This window comes from Acomys minous, assembly GCF_964271855.1.
Source record: "Acomys minous genome assembly, chromosome: 10".
NCBI classification, from domain to species: domain Eukaryota; kingdom Metazoa; phylum Chordata; class Mammalia; order Rodentia; family Muridae; genus Acomys; species Acomys minous.
In genome coordinates this window covers 114,367,888-114,387,501 of record NC_140491.1, presented here as the reverse complement: position 1 = coordinate 114,387,501, position 19,614 = coordinate 114,367,888, and the positions used below count along the sequence as shown (strand labels likewise).

Here is a 19,614-nt window from a genome sequence, read left to right as displayed (position 1 = left end):
GGTATCAAGTCAGCATCCAGAGAGCTGTTCAGAGGCCCTTCAACTCCGGGCTTTAATCATTCTGATTCTAGTGTTCCTCACAGTTTCCCTTGGGAAATGCTGCTTTGACAATGTAGCATCTTATCCTACAAGTCTTTCTTTTCTGACTTCTTTAAAAAGATAGTTCTGTCTACTGTTTACCTTCCATTAATCCATTAAAATTTCTGACTCGCTGATATATATATATATATCTTTCCCTTGGAGACTCCCTCTTGTGTGGGCAGTCTGGAAGTAACAGGAAGTAAAGCCTGAGTTGTCATGGGACAGCAAAGAGGGAAATCAAAGGGGAATTAGTGTTCCTCTTGTCTTCAGGACAAGCTTGGACACATACCATACACACACACACACACACACACACACACACACACACACACACACACACGTCAAAAAAAGACATATGTGTGTGCGAAGTACTAAAATATTTTTATCAATTTAATTCATCTCAATGGGTTTTGACAGTCCAATAAGACATACAGAAGGTAAGCATTATCTTGTGTTTAATTTTCACAAATTTGTATCAATGTACATTAAAGTGTGATTGTTCTATGAGTGTCCCCCATAAGAAAACAATAGTTCTAAAAGTCCCCACTGTCTCACTCAGCAAATGGAGAGAATGGAAATAGAAACACAAAACTAAAAAAGTCATAAAGAAGGCCCCGTGACAGAGAGGGTTTTGATTTTTCTGTTAGTGGAAAAGCTGTATGGAAACATTTTAGGAGAGAGACAGAGCTTCTGAGCATTTGGAGAAATGACGGATGTGGAAGATGGCCACCTTTTTGTTTGACATCAGGGTTGATTCTGATGCCTTGCTGAGCCCAGTTCTCCAACTTAAGGGAGCAAATGTGTCCTGCAAAATTGTCAGGGTAGTTTTCCTTTTAATTACTCTCCTCTGGACTAGAAATTGTAAATCAAAAGAGCATCCCAGAGCCTCCAGACAGAGGCCATGCATGGTTTGTGCCCATCTTGACATGAGTGAGGCTAGACGTTGGTAAACTCTGAAATGAGTGAGGCTAGACTTTGGGTCACTCTGAAAACGATTTTCCTTTGTAATCTTTTCTGTAATTTATGAGTAGCTCTGTTTCTCCGTTTTCTCCTATAATTCTTAGTTCTCTTTCTCTCAACCATAATTTCCCAACAACTACATTATTACTATGTCTTTAAATATCAGATAAGTTATTAACTGATAATAAAGGAGTCTGGGCAAATACTTTCTTTAGTTATATACAGAGTTTAGGGTAATATTCACCTTTTATTTTTCAAGAGTCTTTTTTATTTAAAAGAAGAAAAGTTTACCAAAAAAAATCATGCAGTTGAACAAATCTGCCTTTAAAAAGATAATCAGGCTTTCTTTAAAAGTTTTGGGACCTCAAATGATGACTTCTCATTCTACAGTCTGGCCACCTAAATTCAAAACAAAATAAACTGGCTATCATAGAACCCAAAGCACTCTTAAAGACAAGAATCATACTAGTTAAATAATATACTACATAAACAAATTGGGTTGGAAGGACAAGCACACGGCTTAACTCCTTCTTAAACTATAGTTAATTGAGTAACAGTCTGCTCCATCCTGCCTGTTAGTAGGTCTATAGAAAATTATACTTATTTTTAAAAATTCTATATTTAACCTAAAATGTGGCTTCTCCCCCTCCCAGTTAACACTAAAATGACTCATTCTTATTCTTTATATTTACATGCATTAAAATATCTCCACATAGTTTTGTCAGGCTGCCTTAATCTTGCATTGGAAATGGAATGTGGTATAGCAAGACTGTCCTGATCTGCCTGTAGTATCTATGATCCCACTCATGGCCAGGACTGATAACTGATCTTGCTCACTAGATAAGTGTCCCTCCTCCATCTCCATCCTAAGGTGTCCCTCTCAAAACTGAGTAGTCAGTAGTAGAGATTAAGTTTACACAAGAGAAGAGGAGTTAGTCAATGGTATCTGAATAACTGTGCCCAAATCCTGTCTTACATACAAGCTCCGAATGAGCTCTCAGGACCAGATAACCTAATAATAATTGTAATGGAAGATGTGTAATTCCATAGCAGCTGGTTGTACAGCACTAAAGTTCAAGTTGCCCAGGACAATTCTTGATGACGAAGAGTACAAAATGCGAGAGAGACACTGTTGCTTTGGATCCAGGTGACTTACAAGTAAATAATCAAACTTACCAGTTGAATAAATAAAAATATTAAGAACTCCCTTTTTTATGTGTGACATGATAAATACATGTCAGTATTTTCCCAAGTGAGAAAGATCTAAGGGAAGTTTCTAACAAATGTTTTTTGAGTGCTGAATTCACATGTAGTTTAAGAAACAAATCTAACAATTACCAGCCCAAAATAACTAAGCTTATAGAATACTAAAATTCTACCCTGCTAGTAAGTGTTTAAAATGCTACCATTACTTTAAGAAACTACAAGACAACATCTATTTATCATCTATATAACCGATTCTACTGTCAAGTGTTTAACCACCACCCAGTCCCTATCCTCGCAAGAAATTTAAAACAACATTGCTCATCACAGCACAAAACTAGAAATAAGGCAAATGTTTATCAGCAATAAACTTCTGAAACAACTATAAAGGAATATTCCAGAGTAGGAAAAAAGCACGGCTTATCGCTAAATATCATAACAAGAAGACTATATGTTGACCAAGGCAACTCTTATAAAAGAAAGCACATAAATGATGTCTTTTTTTTTTATTGTTTTAGAGGGGTTTACAGTATTCAGACTATAGTTTTAGTCCATGAACATTAGGGCAGACAAGTGTGGCACTGGAACAGTAGCTGAGAGCTTTATATCCTGATTTAAAGGCAGCAGGCAAAGAGAGAGAGAGAGAGAGAGAGAGAGAGAGAGAGAGAGAGAGAGAGAGAGAGAGAGAGAGAACTTGGCCCTGGTGTGGGCTTTTGAAACATCAAAGCCCATTCCCAGTGACACACCTTCCTCAACAAAGCCACACCCATTCAACAAGGCTACTCCTGATCCTTCCCAGTCCACCAATTGCTGACAAACATTCCAATATACAACTCAATGGGAGTCATTCTCATTCAAAGCACCATGCTATATGATTTATTCAGAAGAGACTAAAAGGCAGGCAAGGTCACTGTAGTAAGAGGACTAACTACTCTTACCTAGAGTTTGGGGGCTACAATGAAGATTTCTGAGGTTCTTGATCAGTCTATATCTATGCCAGTTCTGGACTCACAGGCATCCTTCCCGCACTGTATTCATACCACTGCAGTGTATACAGACAATGTTCCATCGACATAAGCCCTGTGCCCACCCCCTACACAGTCCACACCTGTAGTCTTTAAGAATTGCCATTGGCCAAACCAAATAATCCAAATAAAACACGGAGTACGGAGCTAAACAGAGAATTCTCAACAGCAGAATCTCCAATGGCGTAGAAACACTTAAAGAAATGCTCAATGTCTTCATTTGTTGAGTTAAAAATTATTCTTCCTACATTAATTAATATAGTAAATTATTAAAGCAGTAGTTTTCTTTAGCCAGCTAGCTCCCCAATGACAGACACAGAGAGGCTCTGGTTTATTTTTAAGCTGCAAGCACTATGTTAGGCAGAATCTGAGCTACTCTAATTCTAATGCCTATAAAAACTCACATAAAAACCAATAATTCGACAATCTGATGACTCCTGGGGTGGTGTCTACAACATCAATCTCTTTCTCTAGCCATGCTCCTCTGCCATCCTCCTCCTATTGCCAACACCCTCCCAGGAAGTCCTGCCTTTCACTTCCTTCGGTCCAGCTGATTGGCCACTTAGCTCTTTATTGACAACTGCTACATCCACCCAAGGCATTCCTACATACTTAGTCATCACAGAAGTGCAAATCAAAATGACTATGAGATTCCATCTTATACCCTTCAGATCAGCTCAGATCAACAACTCAAGTGACAGCACATGCTAAAGGGAGTGCAAACTTGTACAACCATGTTGAAAACCATTCTGGTGCTTTCCCAGAAAATTGGGCATAGCTCTGCTTTAAGACCCAGCTGTACCACTCCTGGGCATATACCCAAAAGATGCCCCATCATACAACAAGGACATTTACTCAACAATGTTCATAACAGCTTTATTTTTAATAGCCAGGATCTGGAAACAACGTAGATGTCCCTCAACCAAGGAATGGATAAAGTAACCAGTACATTTACCCAATGGAATATTACTCAGTTATTAAAAACAAGAAAATCTTGAATTTTGCAGGCAAATGAATAGAACTAGAAAAGATCATCCTGAGTGAGGTAACCCAGACCCAGAAAGACACACATGGTATGTACTCACTTAAAAACAGATTTTAGCCTTATAGCACAGGATAAACATATTACAATCCATGGACCCAAAGAAGATAAGTAACAAGGAGGACCCGAGAGAGGACACTTAGATCTCACTCAGAAGGGGAAATAGAATAGACAGAAGTGGTGTTTGAGGACAGGGCACACAGTAGGAAAGGGAGTGCAGAGAGAAATCAGAGTGGAGATCAGACCTGGAGAGAGCAGGGATGGGGGGACAGAAGGCCCCCTACACAGTTATAGCTGATGGGCAGATCAGGCTTTTATGTGGGTCCTCTAGTAAGAGACTGTCTCTGACATGGACTCTGTTGTTTTCTTTTTGATCACTTCCCCCTTGCCAGGCCACAGGGGAAGAGGACAGGCTCAGTCCTGATGCGACTTGACAAGCTGGGGTGGGTGGGTAGGGGGTCCTGCCCTTTTCTGGTGAATAGGGGAGGTAGAAGAGGAAGAGGAGGAAGGATGGGACTGGGGGGAGAGGAGGGGAGGCTGGGACTTGACCTCCAATGTGTCCTTCGCTTACTTTTTTCTCGTCTCCAATTCTACTCACTCTGAAATGTGACTCGTGTTCCTAGAAACACTTCCCTCATGCATCTCTTGTTCAGGAGTTCTCAAAGCTGGCCTTTCTGAGAATCAGACCTCCCGCCCCAAACTGATTATTGAATGAATTTTTTTCCCTGTCCCTTTCAAAACCTGTCACTGACTTAATCTCCTCATCTCTCTTCCTGGACTTGGGCTTTCAAAGGCTTTGTGTTCATCAAGTGCACTTCCCGGGAGGCCTAGCTCATGAAACCTTTATTAATTATCTGCGCTTTAATAGATGCAATGGGCAGACTGAAAAAAGCCCTACAGTCACCAGAAACGGGAACAGTGGCTGGTGGGAGTGGGGTTGAGAGCAGAGTTCAGAAAATGCCCAGAACACAAGCTTAGGCAGGAAAAGGGAGATGGGCTGCACGTGAGAGACAAAAATTCACATGTTGGTCACCTGGGCAGAAGAAGAAAAGAAAGACTCAAAACAGAAAGTGTTTTGCCAAAAGTACAATTAACTTGATTAATTTAATTTAGAACTAAGACTGAAATGATTAATATTCATTAATTCTCCGTATGGACAGTGAAATGAATGTGTTGTGATCTCATGTAGCAAAGGGGCTTGCAGTCGTGGCCAACTGGTTGGTTGCAGAGCAATTTCTCCATCTCCTTGATGAGACCCAGATGGCTTTCTGTATTGAGAGCTTGCCTGATGAGAGTTCACACAGCTGAAAGCACGTGGATGCTACTTAGCTCAATTCAGAGAGCTGATAGAAAGTTTTGCTTTCTATCATTTTTTCCTCAAGTTCTATTTTAAGATTTAACAATATGAACAGCTGGCATCATGAGTTTTAGAAATAATTACAGAGTATGTGAATAAACATAAAATTATGTAATATTCCTCATGGAAATTTCAAAAAGAATATACTTCAACTCTATACTTCACAATTTCAATTTACTTGTGGTGACTAACATATTCTTAAACTGACATTTTTCATGATAAATATTATATGATTGACTTAATTCAAGTGAATGGTAATCAGAACTAGCAAAAGAAACTGCAATGCAAAGAAGAAGAAAACCAAAAATCTCATAAACACCAAAGCATGCACAGACAAGACAGGGACAAAACACCACAACACATGAAGGGAGCTAAGCTGAGTATTCTAGAAGTAGAGATCACTTTATTTTCTTTTTCTTTGTGTGTTTGTGTATGTATCTGTATGTGTGTGCTTGCACGTGTGTTTGTCTGCTTGTGTTTGTATGTCTGAGTTTATGTGTGTGTGTGTGTTATATGTATGTGTTATATATATATACATGTGAGTGTGGAATATGAATCTGTTGTGTATGTGAACACGTGTATGGGTGCATGGGTCTGTGTGCTCACTTGCTCATGGAAGCCATAGGATGTTGGGTTTTCTGCTCCATCACTCTCCACATTAGGCCTTTGAGACAGACTCTGTTACTGAATTGGAGCTGATGGCTAGCAAGCCACAGGCATATTTTTGTCTCTGTTCCACACAGTGTTGGGGCTGCACATACATGCCCAGCTATACCTGGCTCCTTATGTGGCTGCTAGGATCAGAACTGAGGTCCTCATGCTTGCATCTGACCTACCAAGACATCTCTTTCCAAGCCCCGCTGTCTTCTTACTCATGTTACTGATGAACATCATATGTATAAGATCATCCTTCTCACCCTACTTTCTGTTAACTGATGGCCTAGTTAGCAAATGTCACATGGGCAAGGGCGCGGTACACAGCAGGATCACAAAGAGTGAATTAGGTGTAGTGATGTAATTCAGTCCTTTCAACTTACAAGATGTTGCCTAGAACACTTTGTAAACTAGGGAGCCTGGCAAGATGTAAACAGAACTGCTTTTGTTGGCAGTAGTGACGTTGAACAACCAGTTTTCTAACATCTTCTTAGACTGGCAAGGATAGAAAGGGAAGGGATAAGCACACTCCAACACTCAAATGACACTTAGGTGGCAGAAAGGAAATTGCGTTTGCGCAGGACTCCTTCAAGTAACTTCTGTGGGACCCTTCAGTCCTGCTTATAAATGTCGACCAATTGGAAGTTATAGTACAGGAGGAAGGATAGAGAGAACATTTCAGAGAAAGGCACAGCTGACAAAAGCATGGTTCTTTTCAAGGGAGTTTTCAGATAGCAAGTTTCCATCACATTGAAAGGTACCAGCTGCGACTCTGTGGGATGGCTTATCTCACTTTTGGCATTTCCTGTGAGTCACACTTCATACCTTCTCATCGATGAGTATTTTATAAACACAAAACTTCAATAACATCTGCATTATTTTTGTTGCTAGTATAAACATACTAGTAAGCCACCAAAGGGGCTCATCACTTTGACAGTCACCTGGGCTGAGGCTGAGTTCCTATAAACACCCTTCCCACGATGGTCTGGTTGAAATGTGAGAACTGACCAGCTCACACCCTAGTACTTTAGAGTCAGGCTTCTAACTCTGGAAAGGGTCACAGAGGCACGGGCCTGCGACAGAATGCGCATGTATGTGTACAGACGAGTCTATAGACAAACACAAAAAGATCTCACGGAAGGGGGTTACACACAGGCAAGTTGTATTAAACTAGCAAACATAGCAGGGAAGCCAGGCCCCGGCTCCCCATTTTGGAGAGCTATGGCTTTGTTTACATTGTCTGGGAAATTTAGCATACTGGGGAATTCTCTTGGCATTTGCGGAAATGGGGAAGTGCTTGAAATTTTAAGTCTATTGTCAATTGTGATGTTCCTGATGTCTCTTCACTCTTGATTAGAAGACAGGTATCTTCTCTTTCTTAGTGCCTCCTTATGGTATAAATAAATATGTCCTTGTCCAGAGGCCGAATGACCTGCCTGTTTTGTAAGTGTATTATGTGAGGTTCTGTCCCAGCATCTTAGTGTTTGGTGTGGTATCTGACAGTGCTGTACTTTCCCTGGAAAGCTGAAGCCACAATTCTACACATATGGGCATTGGGTATAGTGAAGGAATTTCAGCTCGAGACGGCGTGAGCCACAGAAGTGACCTTGGACGGTAATATTTGAAAACAGAAAAGACTTCCATAGAGAAGCCACTTCCTTATTATGGACACTGGCTCTCATAAAAATGCCCACTGGGCTCCTTAAGGTCAGGCTCTAGTGCATTCTTACCATGGCAGGGAAAGAGAGCAGATAATTGTCCCTTACAGAGGCGTACAGGAAACCATTCGAGGATTAGTTATTGCCTCATTAGACAGAAAGCACCAGACTTACAACGCCTCTTCAACTTATTTATTCTGTGTCCTCTTTCCTTATTCATTGTCTATGCATTATTCTCCAAATCGCATGGCATTAAAGATACCAATAAGAATATGGGCTGCAGATGTAGCTCTTGCCTAGTGTGCACCGTGGCCGTGTTCCATCTCCAGCACCAGATAAAACAGGCATGGAAGCGTTGTTATACGTTGAGATTGAGGCCAGCCTGGGCAGCATGACACACCCGTAAAAAAAAAAAAAACCTTAAAAAAAAAAGAGAAAGGAACTTCAAATAAATAAAACAGATTTCTATATCATACAAATCACACCAAATATAGATTTCATACATATTGTATGAACTTAGTGTAAGACAGTCAGATTTATACATGTAGGCAAAGATGCCCCCGGTAGAGGAAATAAGAGTTTAAGTGAGTCCAGAGCATTACCTTGCAGGCACCAGTTTCCTGTGGAGCTGTTGCCCACACACTAGCTCTGGGTACCACGCAGCTAGAAGAGCAGGCGTGTTTTGTTTATTTCATTTATTATCGATGATTAATTATTTTTCTGGGCTACTCCAAGGATGCTAGAGTGTTTCTAATCAAGCCTTGGCAATGCAGCCGTGTACAGCGTCCGATGGCTTGCTGCAGAGCAGAAGCCAGGGAGTGAAGAGGCAAAGGTGGTGTAGACAAAACACTTGACTATGGTGAGCTTGCTGACGGGAGAACAGCAGGGTCCTCATCTGAAAAGGCCATCCTTCAAGCTGAGGGCCTGGGTTATATAGGTGATGAGTTATCAGGGACAAGGGGGAGGCTTCTTACAGGTGGAGGCTGTGGCCAAATGATGCAATCAGATCTCCACTGCTGAGTCATAAGATGGTAAATTCTGGAAAGCTCAAAGCGAGGATCACTATTTCCTCATCTTGTTCTTGTCACTCACTGATTCACCATCAAGACACCTTCGGACCTTTTTAGATAATGTCTATGTTAGGCGTGATGGCTGTCCCTTCTTGCTCATCTCCACCTGTGGGGAAATGGAAGCATTCGACCCTCCTAACTGAGGAGCTTAACCAGCATCAGAGGAGATCCTAGGGGTCAGCGACAGTGTGGTGCCTGACTGTGCTGCCTTTGTGGTGATGCGCAATCTCTTTTCTAAAGGGCTGTTATCTGGAGTGTGTACTGAATGCCGGATGTGCTCCAGGCTTAGGGGATGGAGAAGGGCTCTGTGGAAGATGAGTCAGGAAGAGGTGACTCACCCCCCATCGAGGTGGGTTTGGTTGCTAAGAACCACAGGAGGCTTTGAGGACTTGGAATCAAGAATGTGGAAACAATTCACTTCCTTTGCTGCCCTCAGTTTAGTCTTTTTAAAATTCAGGTTGGACTGCATGTCTTCTGAGCCCCAGTGTTCTGATTTTAACACCATATGAAGTTCACTTCAAAGTCAGCTGAGGAGCTGCAGCAGCAGAAATAGACCTCGGAGTATAAACACTGTATTATCCAGAGAGAAAACAAAGATGACAGACTACATGTTTTAAAATAAACTTGCTCACTGTGGTTTTTAATTCTCAATTATAACCTTGAACTTTATGAGTATTGATTTCCTAGGATAAGAAAACCTGTAAGTGCTGCTTTCCCTAACTGTTTTTCTATTTGTTTTAAATAAGGCCATTAAAACCTTCCTCTCCCTCCCTCTCCCTCCCTCTCTCTCTCCCTCTCTCTCTCTCCTCCCTCCCTCCCTCCCTTTCTCTCTCCCTCTCCTTCCCTCTCACTTTCCCCCTCTCCTTCTCCCTCCACACCTCAGGTTAAATACTCCTTCACCCTCAACAAAGGGGCCTTTCTTTGTTTAACTAAAATTTAGACATGCAAAAAATTAAGCTCAACATGCTCTGGGTATTTATAAGGGGAAAAAAAAGATACCTTCTTTCCCTCAAGAGAACAAAAGCTTTGTGACACTTCAAACATTGAAGTGGAGTGTCGCTGACAACACCCTAAGATGTGGGCAGAAACATATTTCTTGTTTGCTTAAGGCCCTGTTCTAACTGGGTCCTGGGCCTGAGGTTCAGTTCGGGGCATTGTGAGCAATGAGTTTGATCAGGCCCCCCCAACTCAGGCATCAGCAGAGAGGCAAAAGGCAGAAAAGAGATTTAACCATCAGGCCCATAGTGGGAAGACAGGGAGAGCAGAATCTGAGCACATCTTCAAGACCCTGCTCTGAGCCTTGGGTTTAAACAGAGAGAAAAAGGAGTCAGGCATGCTGAAACAAAAAGTAACCATCAGAGTCTGGCCAGGCTGGCCGTCACTCAGACCTAGTCCACATTGATGCTGGAGAAACTCCTAAGGTACAAAGTGATTCCATGAGCTGACTGTCCATGCCTTAAGATCAGTCTTCATTTCTATCCCGGGGGTGATTGCTTCCATGTAATGGAAAAATCTCATCCTGGAGTGATCTGCTGTGGAACCTGGTATCTATCTAAGGTCACTGTAGGGTTAAAACAATAACCAGAGACTTTCAGGAGTTCTGGAACACAGCATGGTAAAAGCTGTTAGTAAAATACCTTGCTTCTTTACCTTTGCACTGTCTGCCTTAAAGGGAGAGGAGATAAATCAGGTGTGCCTTGAATGGTAACTATGCCGGAGTACAGAGTTCAGCAGGAATCTGACCTCTGCTAAGACAAAGGGGACAGGTAGAATGAGGACAGAATGCCAACTCTTAGGCATTTTAGACTTGGTGTTTTTGTTGCTTGTTTGGTGGGTTTGTTTTTTGTTTTAGTAATAAAATGCATTCTTTGATAATTTTATAAATGCATATAATATATTCTGATTAATCTCGCTGCTGTCCTTTCTTGGCTCCCTTCCACCTTGTCAGTATGTCCTCCTTTGTTTCTTGAGACCAGCTTTTGGAGTGGTCATGCCCAGGCTGGTGTTGACTCAGAGCGTTCTTACTTCAGCCTGCCCCCCTCCTCCCCCAGGTGCTGGGATTGCTGGTGTGTGGTACCACGCCCAACAGATCCAGTGTTTTTAAGTAAAAGAAAGTTCTAAATCAATGTCATATGTTTACAGTTTGCCTCTAGTCATCTTTCCTTGCAGCACTGTAATTCCCTGCACGGAAGACAGCAAAGTTGAAATTTGGAACTCTGTGTTCCTACAACAGCAGAAGATTTGAAACTAAACTTAGCTAGTCTCTCAAAAGCTCTTCCAAGTTTTCCCTGACCTGGGTGGGATTCTCGCACACAATGCCAGCTTTTGAAAATGCACAGAAAGGATGCCCAGGGAGCGGGTAGCAGCTGCAAAGAAAGACGAAGACAAGAACAATGTTAAGAAGCTATCATACTATCTCCCTGAAGTTCCCAGATGGGCCACATGCCATCCCTTCCCAGGGTTTACTTTACATCTAAATTAGACTATCACAATTCCTGGACTAGACCCCCTGCTGAAATCAGGCTCCGCCCTGCTCTGAGGCACTCCGTATTATATAAAAACAGAGAGTCTGCAGGCTGTGCCTTTTCCCTAAGGGACTCCATTTTATAAGTGGCATTTGAATCATTATAAGTACAACTACAGAGACAGATGACTGTACCTTTTCATGGATATAATCAGCCATCTATTCAGCACCATCCATGAGACACAGACCAATAAAGAAATTATTCCTAAACCTGTGAAAGTATACCACCCTATGAATTTAGCAGAGTGGTTGAGGCCATATGAACACATGAGCACATTAAAATCATACCAGGGCGAGCAGGCCGAAGAGTTTACCAAGTACAGCAGAGCAAGGAAAGTGTGAAAGCCACCTCACTTGGAACCCATGAGGAAGAGGACAGCTAAGGTGCTGATCTGTCATCTAACCATCCCATGTGTGTCAAGGGTCACACAGGCAGAAAATGCAGGACCCTCTCAGCTCGACTGAAGCTTCCTTCAGCTCTGCTTCATTTGCACTGCTGATGCTGGTTCCTCAGACTACTGTGAGTCAGTCCATTCATCTGTCTGGACCTGGTCCAGCACTTTAACTGTATGACCTCCACAGTCTCCCACCTCATTTCTATTTCTGTATCTCACTCCAGGGATGTTACGGCTTTCCTCAAATCTGTGACCTTTGACATCATCTCCAGTGACTCCCTAGTAGGATTTGTTATGTAACCCCAGCAGAGAGTCTTGGCATATTTAGCATCCTTCTCCTTCTTCCCCCAGTAAGGCCTCTTTGTACACCTTGAATTCCGTAAACATGTCTGTCCGCATGTCTCACACAGAATGCTCTTGACCTGCCTCCCAGCCTCAGGTTCCTAGTTCAGTCACTTCTCTCCTGAAATCCTCTTTCTTTCTTCTCTGGTTAATAGACACCTACTCCTTCTAAAAGCCCATTTCCTGTGTCTAAAGCTTTCCTTCTTCAAATTTTCATTCTTTGTTGGTTGCCACAGTGCCGGGTGTAGAGCAGGCATGTTGCAGACATGTTTCATAGCTCCGTTCTTCTGATGTTTACTAATGAAAGCCTGGAAACAGCTAGATTCTTCAATTACAGGGTAGAAGAACAGAATTTGTACTTCAGTAATACCTACCTTGCAGAGCTGTTAAAAGTGACTATATAACCCCTCAGTCAGCAGCAACATGTAAACAGACAATGATGTATTATTTCTGACTATTAAAAAAAATCGTGGGTCCATGACTTTTTAATTTATTCTTTGCTGATCTTGTGGCCATGAGTAATCCAGTCTACTCAAGTAAAGACAAAGACAGAGTCCAGTTCATAAAGAAAACAGCATCCAGCCTCATACGTAGTGTCCAGTTTCCTTCCTTTCTGTATGAAGGCCTGGGGTTGAGTGGGGCAGTCATGGCTGCTGTATTTAACAGCATCTAGCTCTTCAGAGACCCCAGTCCAGGCCTGTCCCGTGTCCTGCCTCACTGGTAACTGCGCATCAGTTCTCTGGAGCTGCAGACACGTCTCTGACTTGTTCCCTGTTGATTTCGCTGGCTTTGGAGCTTCTCTCTTGAAGACCATGGCAGTGCACCTGCTCTTGCCCAGGTGGTCTCTGGTTCCCTCCATTCTGAGCACCTGGAAATCTTCTACTGCCTCACATACCACAGATGTCTTTTGGAAGAGAACCATCCTGTTAACACCGTGCCAGATAAACTCATTTATGAAGGAGCATGGAGTTTTAGGGTCATATGGTGCCACCGGGAGCCAATGTAAAGGAATGGACAGCACCTTTTAGTAGCCTCTCTTTACACTTGTTCACTCTAGATTTCTCAGACTGGAGTCTAACTGGCATTCCCTAACCAGCAGTGGTTCTCAGCCTTCCTGATGCTGAGACCCTTTAACACGAATCCTTACGTCGTGGTGACCTCACCAGGCATACGATTTTTGCTGCTACTTCATAACTGTAATTTATCTGCTGTTTTGAATCATAATGTAAACATTTGATATGCAGGATATCTGATATGTGACCCCTGTAAAGGAGTTTGGAATCCACAAGTTAAGAACCTCTGCCTTAATTGGTAAGACACAGATATAAGAATCTTACCATAATCCTCACTGGCTAGAGCTGTGGGTACAGCAAGATGAGGAAATGTCAAAGATGCCATCCGAATCTCATACAAAGAAGTCTCTCTAGTGTGCAGTGTTGTTCCATTACTCAAGATGGGGTACATGGCATGTCAACAGAAACATCGTCTTGCCTTTTAGCAAGTTGCACATGGGTAGTCTAGCATATTACTTAGCTCCTGAGGCATTGTGTTGGGGAAGTAAGTTTTCCTTGCACATTGTTACATTGTTCTTTGTCTTGGGAACTCATTTTTAAAAACCTACTAACAGATAATGAGCCCTGGAAACATCTAAACTATGAATATAAAAGTCATTAGGGACCAAGGACTGTTTTCCTTGCCCTTTCTTTGTTAGGACCTAAGACTCCCTTAGCTTTTTTCCTCTGCTCACAACCAATTTTGTTTGCTTTTCTCTTCCAGGACTCTTTGTTTTTCTATGGACATAAGAAAGAGACTACTGTACAAATTTGAGTGCCCACAAATCAGCAGAGAGTGATTACTACTTTGATCCCAATTATCCATGTAGATCTGTGTTGCTCTAACTTTGGTCACAGAAGATTCTTTTTGCCATGGTGGTTGTTAATGCAGATACATCATATCTGCTCCAAATGCTGTGTATAAATAACAGGAGTTCTCGGATGTAGACGAATTATCCATTATCAACCCTACTCATCCAAGGCTGAGAGAACATTGCAGAGAAGGCAGAAAAAATTAAGAGCTGCCAAATAGTGATGGATCTCTGACATTCTGTCTTGGCTGTTATGCACGTCAACTTGGTTACCTTCATAAGACCAACAGAATCCAGTCAGAACTCTAGAGTGGCCAGGGAGTGGCCTCCGAGGGTTATGCAGAGGGAGGGTCACTCTCCTTTGAGGACATGGCCTCTGTTAAGTTGTCCATATCCCTAGTAGAAGGTCCCACTATATGTAGAGACAGCATCAATTATACTCATACGGGAAATTATCAAGTTCAATAGCAGCATTTTGTTGTTGTTATTGTTGTTGTTGTGAGTTCCTAACTTCCCTGTGACCTAGTCATAAGCAGTTGCTTTAGGTCATTTTACTTTTTATCTGTTTGTTTTGTTTTGAGACAGGCAATCCAGACTGCCTTTGAACTTGCCATCTTTTCCCTTCAGGCCCATATACCCTATGTCTGTAGTCTTAAACAGGCATTTAACTTAAATCATGGATATCACAAACATTTTCCCCTCCATCTCATTGAGGATTCCTAGACAAAGGGAGTGTTTTACCTATCTGATAGCACTCTTCAGAGCCCATGTTCTGAGAAAGTTCTTTACATAAGTGAGACAAGGGAATCCCATCTGAAAAACCTCACCTGCGTCGCTTTCCCAGGAGGCCTGTGATACAGGCATGGTTAGTGTCATGGAGGGTCATTAATTTCTCATATGCTTTCAAAAGATGAGACCCAAATTGAGTCCCGAGGAGGTCAGAGGACAGAATCTGCTTTCCCTGGGCGTAGAGAATCAGGACAAAGTCTGTGGTGAGGAGATGTAGGCAGGGATCTTGTCCTCTTGCTGAAATGAAGACGATAGTAAGAAGATAAGCATAAAACAATATAAAAGCATGAGCCGCTAGGACTAAATGTCTGACTGACAATCCCACAGTTTAGCCCTAAGAGTGAGACCACACGAAATGACAAGGAGGTCCCACCTTTATTCAACATGAGGCCCTGCGTGAACTGCTAGACTAAGTACCGTATGTTTCCCTGCCAGAAAAATCCCTTTAGACCCAAAAGAAGTGACTGGTTATGGAAGCAGCAGAGACCCACCTGCACAGAGCTCGCTTGGAGATGCTAGCCGCCTGCCACAATCTCCATACATGTCCTTCTGAAGCTCGGGGAACACAAACAAGGAAGGCTCATTCATTCCTAGCTTTACATAAACAAGGCTGACAGAGAAAAGGATGGGCTGCTGATATTTTCCCACTTTGTCTTGTGGACACTTCACTCTGGAAATTATCACCCAGGCTCAGGTTCTTTGGGACTGCCATAACAAGATTGTTTTACAAGGAATGCAGCTCAACTGGCACCCCGTGAGTTACTTGACACTGAAAATGCACACTGAGCTGGAGAAGGACACTTAGCCCAGAGCCCGAGGTAACCCTAGATACGTAGCTGCTGCAGCAACTTCCACCCCCACGACATGTCAAATGTATAGAGAGGGGTTTCAGATAGAGTTAGACTGTAATACACAACCTCACAGTGAACATCAGTCCAACGGCGATCGCAAGTCACACTGGAGAATCCTCCATCATCATCCGAATGTGGCTCCGCCAAAATTTAACCCGCCTTAATAGCGTTTGATAGAATATTTGCTTCCTACTTTATTTCCCACGATCCACAAGGCAGTCCTCTTACAGAACAACACTGCCATTTCCTTGTTCTGAGACTTATGGCTGAAGAAACTGCAGTGTTTCAAGCACTCCATATTTTTTTAAGACACTAAAATCACCATTTCCATTAAAAAGAGTGTGGTAGAGAGCTATAAGTGACTGTATTAATTCTAAAACTTCAGGGACTTTGTTTTATACCATTTCACTTGCCTTTGGTTCGGGTGTCAAAATCCTTTAAAGCTCCTTGAGATTTCTCTTGGGTCATTTGATAACCGACACCATTAGACAAAAGTTAGATCCCCAAGGCAGCCCTATCTCCTGGTTTCTCTCCACATGGCTGTGTGGTGCCTGCAGACTCCTTTCCTTCACAGCAGCACTGTGGGTGGGCAGGGCTCTAAAAGTCCTTACAGACATGTGGCTGTTTGAAATAGTTTACGAGCGAGCCGCTCCTTTTAATCCTTCTGTGGTACGAACAAAAGATGTTAAGGACTCAACCTGTATTTTATCTTTTCCAGAGCTGTATTTTTTAGCGATTCTAATGAGAATCTGGCATATATTATGGCAGTTTTATTTTAAAGCATTCTCTGGTCCTATTTAAAGTCTTTTTTTTTTTAAGTTAACTTCTTGCTCTTTATATTTCATTGAGAAAAAAACAACAGGCCCATTTCTCCTCTTTTGAAAAAATTACTTGAGATTATAATTACACCATTTCTCCCCTCTTTTTCCTCCGTCCAAATCTTACCACACTTCTAGCTCTCTTTCAAACTCAGGCCTCTTTTTCATTAATTATTGTTACAGGTATATAGGCACACGTGTATACATATATGCCTCTAAATACAACCTCATTGGTCTGTAAGATGGCGTTTGTATGCTTTGTTTGTAGGGGCGACCATTTGGTATTAGATAAGCAATTGATGGACTCTTCCCTGGGGAAGGACTAGTTCTCCCATTCTCGGCACTTCTGAGCTGCCTGCAGTTCGTGTGCAGGGTTGAGGTCGTGTGGTCTTGCATAGTCCACTTTGGCATGCCTACTGTTGCACTTGACCAGGGCAGTCATGTTGGTGAGACGTTATTGGTGTAGCTTCCGACATTAGGAGACACAGTCTTACAGCAAACTCCCTGGTTTTCTGGCCCTTACAAGCTTTCTGCTTCTTCTTTTGGAGATGCCGGCCTTGTTCTGCAGATGTATTTGTTGGGACTGGGCTCTACAACTCTGCTATTTTGATTGGTTGTGGTTTTATGTAATGGTCTCCATCTGCTGCAAAGAGAAGTTTTCTTGGCAAGAGGTGAGGACTACACTTAGATGTGCAGATTTGGAGCTAGGAGCCTCTAATAAGAAAGAACATTTGATCCTTGTCTTTCTGGATCTGGGTTACCCCACTTAGCATCTTTTCTAGCTCCCATACTTTAAACTTCAACTGGAAATCTTCTTAATCAGATTGCTGACTCTTACAGGTACATTTCCTCTTTGCTGCATTAACACAGACGTTTATGAGGGCAGGCTCCACGCTGTCACCAAACGAGCCATGCCTGTCCTCTGCCTTACACTGTCTTCCTCACTTTTCCCATGAGCCTTCACTGAACCCTCCTTGAAGCCTTCTGGATCTTTACTACATGAGGACGTTTTGGCTTCCAAAAATGCCATTCCAAAGCCAATGCCAGTGGCTTTGGTTATTGCAGAATCTGATGTCTGGGTACAAAATTGTAGCTCCTATCAACAGACAAACTATCTCCAAAGTTAGTGAACTAAACAGTAGTCATTGTTCATGCACCTGCAATTTTGGCCCTGTTTAGCAGGAACTAGTCTTACATCCATGTGGTGTCACCTGAGGCTGGGGCTTTACTGGAAGCTGCAAAATACATTCAGGATAACTGACTCCTGGGATTCGCAATTTCGTGCTGTCTACTGCAGGGGAGTTCATTTAGAGCCAGAGGCTTCTGTTCTCACTCTTCCTAGGCTTGGCTTTTTCACCAGTCGCTAGCTGAGACCCAGACTGCACATCTGTCAATCACACGAACGTGCATGTTATTGTCTCGTCATAATCTAGACAGTAGCAGCCTCTCATCTCCAATCTCTCCTGTTCCTGTGCAGCCACAGATACACAAAGAGTTGGAGGGGGAAGACTCAAATTCCTTTTAAAGTTATCTATGTGTACCACACAAATGTCGGTACCCACAAAGGCAGAAGAGGGCATCAGATCATTTGGAACTGAAATTACAATGGCCATCCACTGTGGCTGTTGGAGAAGTAGCAAGCGCTCTTAAGCACTGAGCCGTCTCTCCAACCCTAAACTCCAGGTCTTAATGAAAGAAGAGTTAAGTTTCAGAAGAGTGCTAAATGGGACAAGGGTACGATTAGACTCGTCTTCAGAAAACAGTCTGCTATAGAAAGAGAAAAAAAGGACTGTATAAGAACATTGATTTTAGGGATATATTCCTTATTCCAGATGAGTAAATTATAGAAAAAAACCTAAAACAACATTTCTTGTTCCTTTATGACTAAATTATATGTCTAACTACAGATATAACTCTAATCTTTCTGTTCCTTATACATTGTTGTCAAACACAAACATCCTACATTAAAGATTATAATAAAGTCATGTACCTATTTCTTTTTTTTGTTTGTTTGTTTTGTTTTTCGAGACAGGGTTTCTCTGTGTAGCCTTGGCTGTCCTGGACTCACTTTGTAGACCAGGCTGGCCTCGAACTCACAGTGATCCGCCCGCCTCTGCCTCCCGAGTGCTGGGATTAAAGGCGTGCGCCACCACACCTGGCTTTACCTATTTCTTCTTAAGGGGAAGTCAGAGATATATTTTCAGAATTAAGTAATCAGTAAGCTATGGGGCTTTGTATTGATAAAAGTTCTCTTTTAATTTTTCATTTCTAAAGTCATATGTATATACATGAATACATACATTACAGAGTACCATGTGATACTTCAATGCAATACTGTATACATTGCTTAAGCCAGATTAAATATATATTGCCTATTATTTACTGTTAAAATATTTAAAATTATTTTTATTGTTTCTTTTTAAGGAAACAGTACATCATAAGTCACTCCAGTGTGTCAGAGCACTTGCTAATGCTAGTGTAATCATAACATAGGACTCACTTACGGACTGTTCCTTATGCCTGCCTCTTCCTCATTTTCTTCAGTATTGGGGATTCAGAGCCTCGGGCAAGCCAGTTAAGTGCTCAGATGCATCACCCCTTCCTGCCTCCTGCTTTTCCCAACCTCTGGTAGCCACCAGTCTCAATTTATGAGTTCCACATTTTTTTTCTTTTTAGACTCCACATGAGTAAGATCATAACATATTTATGTAAAAGATAATCAACCAGAAACCACTTAATTCTTACAGTAATAAGTATGAAGTCTCGATAAGCAACTTCAAAACTCCACAGATAGGCTATGAAGAAGCGCTTCCTGCATATGGAAAGTTATCTAGTGTTGTGTCAGAATATTTTGAAGATGATGCCTAAATGTTTCTTGTTTGAATAAGACACCAGGAAGTTGGCAGTGCCACCACCCCTCTCAAGTGCCTTCTCTTTTCATTGTCGTAAGAGATGTCAAGGTCATGGAATGTGCAGATCCA

At 42.1% G+C, this 19,614-nt stretch overlaps 1 protein-coding gene across 1 annotated transcript; it reads right to left on the bottom strand.

Annotated features, from left to right (window-relative positions):
• Positions 1-11,136: 11,136 nt before the first annotated feature.
• Positions 11,137-19,341, bottom strand: LOC311607949 (uncharacterized protein). The gene is made up of 3 exons (XM_084800184.1): positions 15,456-19,341; positions 15,003-15,201; positions 11,137-11,416 (listed from the first exon to the last, which is right to left on the bottom strand). The coding sequence occupies exons 1-3, from the start codon at positions 15,550-15,552 to the stop codon at positions 11,308-11,310; spliced, it is 405 nt and encodes a 134-aa protein (XP_084656310.1). The 5' UTR covers positions 15,553-19,341; the 3' UTR covers positions 11,137-11,307.
• Between the last annotated feature and the right edge of the window lie 273 nt (positions 19,342-19,614).

Excerpts from the sequence above, each read along its gene's own strand:
- LOC311607949 (XM_084800184.1), bottom strand. The coding sequence starts at position 15,552 with ATGAATGAGCCTTCCTTGTTTGTGTTCCCCGAGCTTCAGAAGGACATG. Across the intron at positions 15,202-15,455 it reads TCCAAGCGAGCTCTGTGCAG|CAAGAGGACAAGATCCCTGC; the intron begins GTGGGTCTCTGC and ends TCTTCATTTCAG. Across the intron at positions 11,417-15,002 it reads CTCCTGGGAAAGCGACGCAG|CTGCTACCCGCTCCCTGGGC; the intron begins GTGAGGTTTTTC and ends CTTTCTTTGCAG.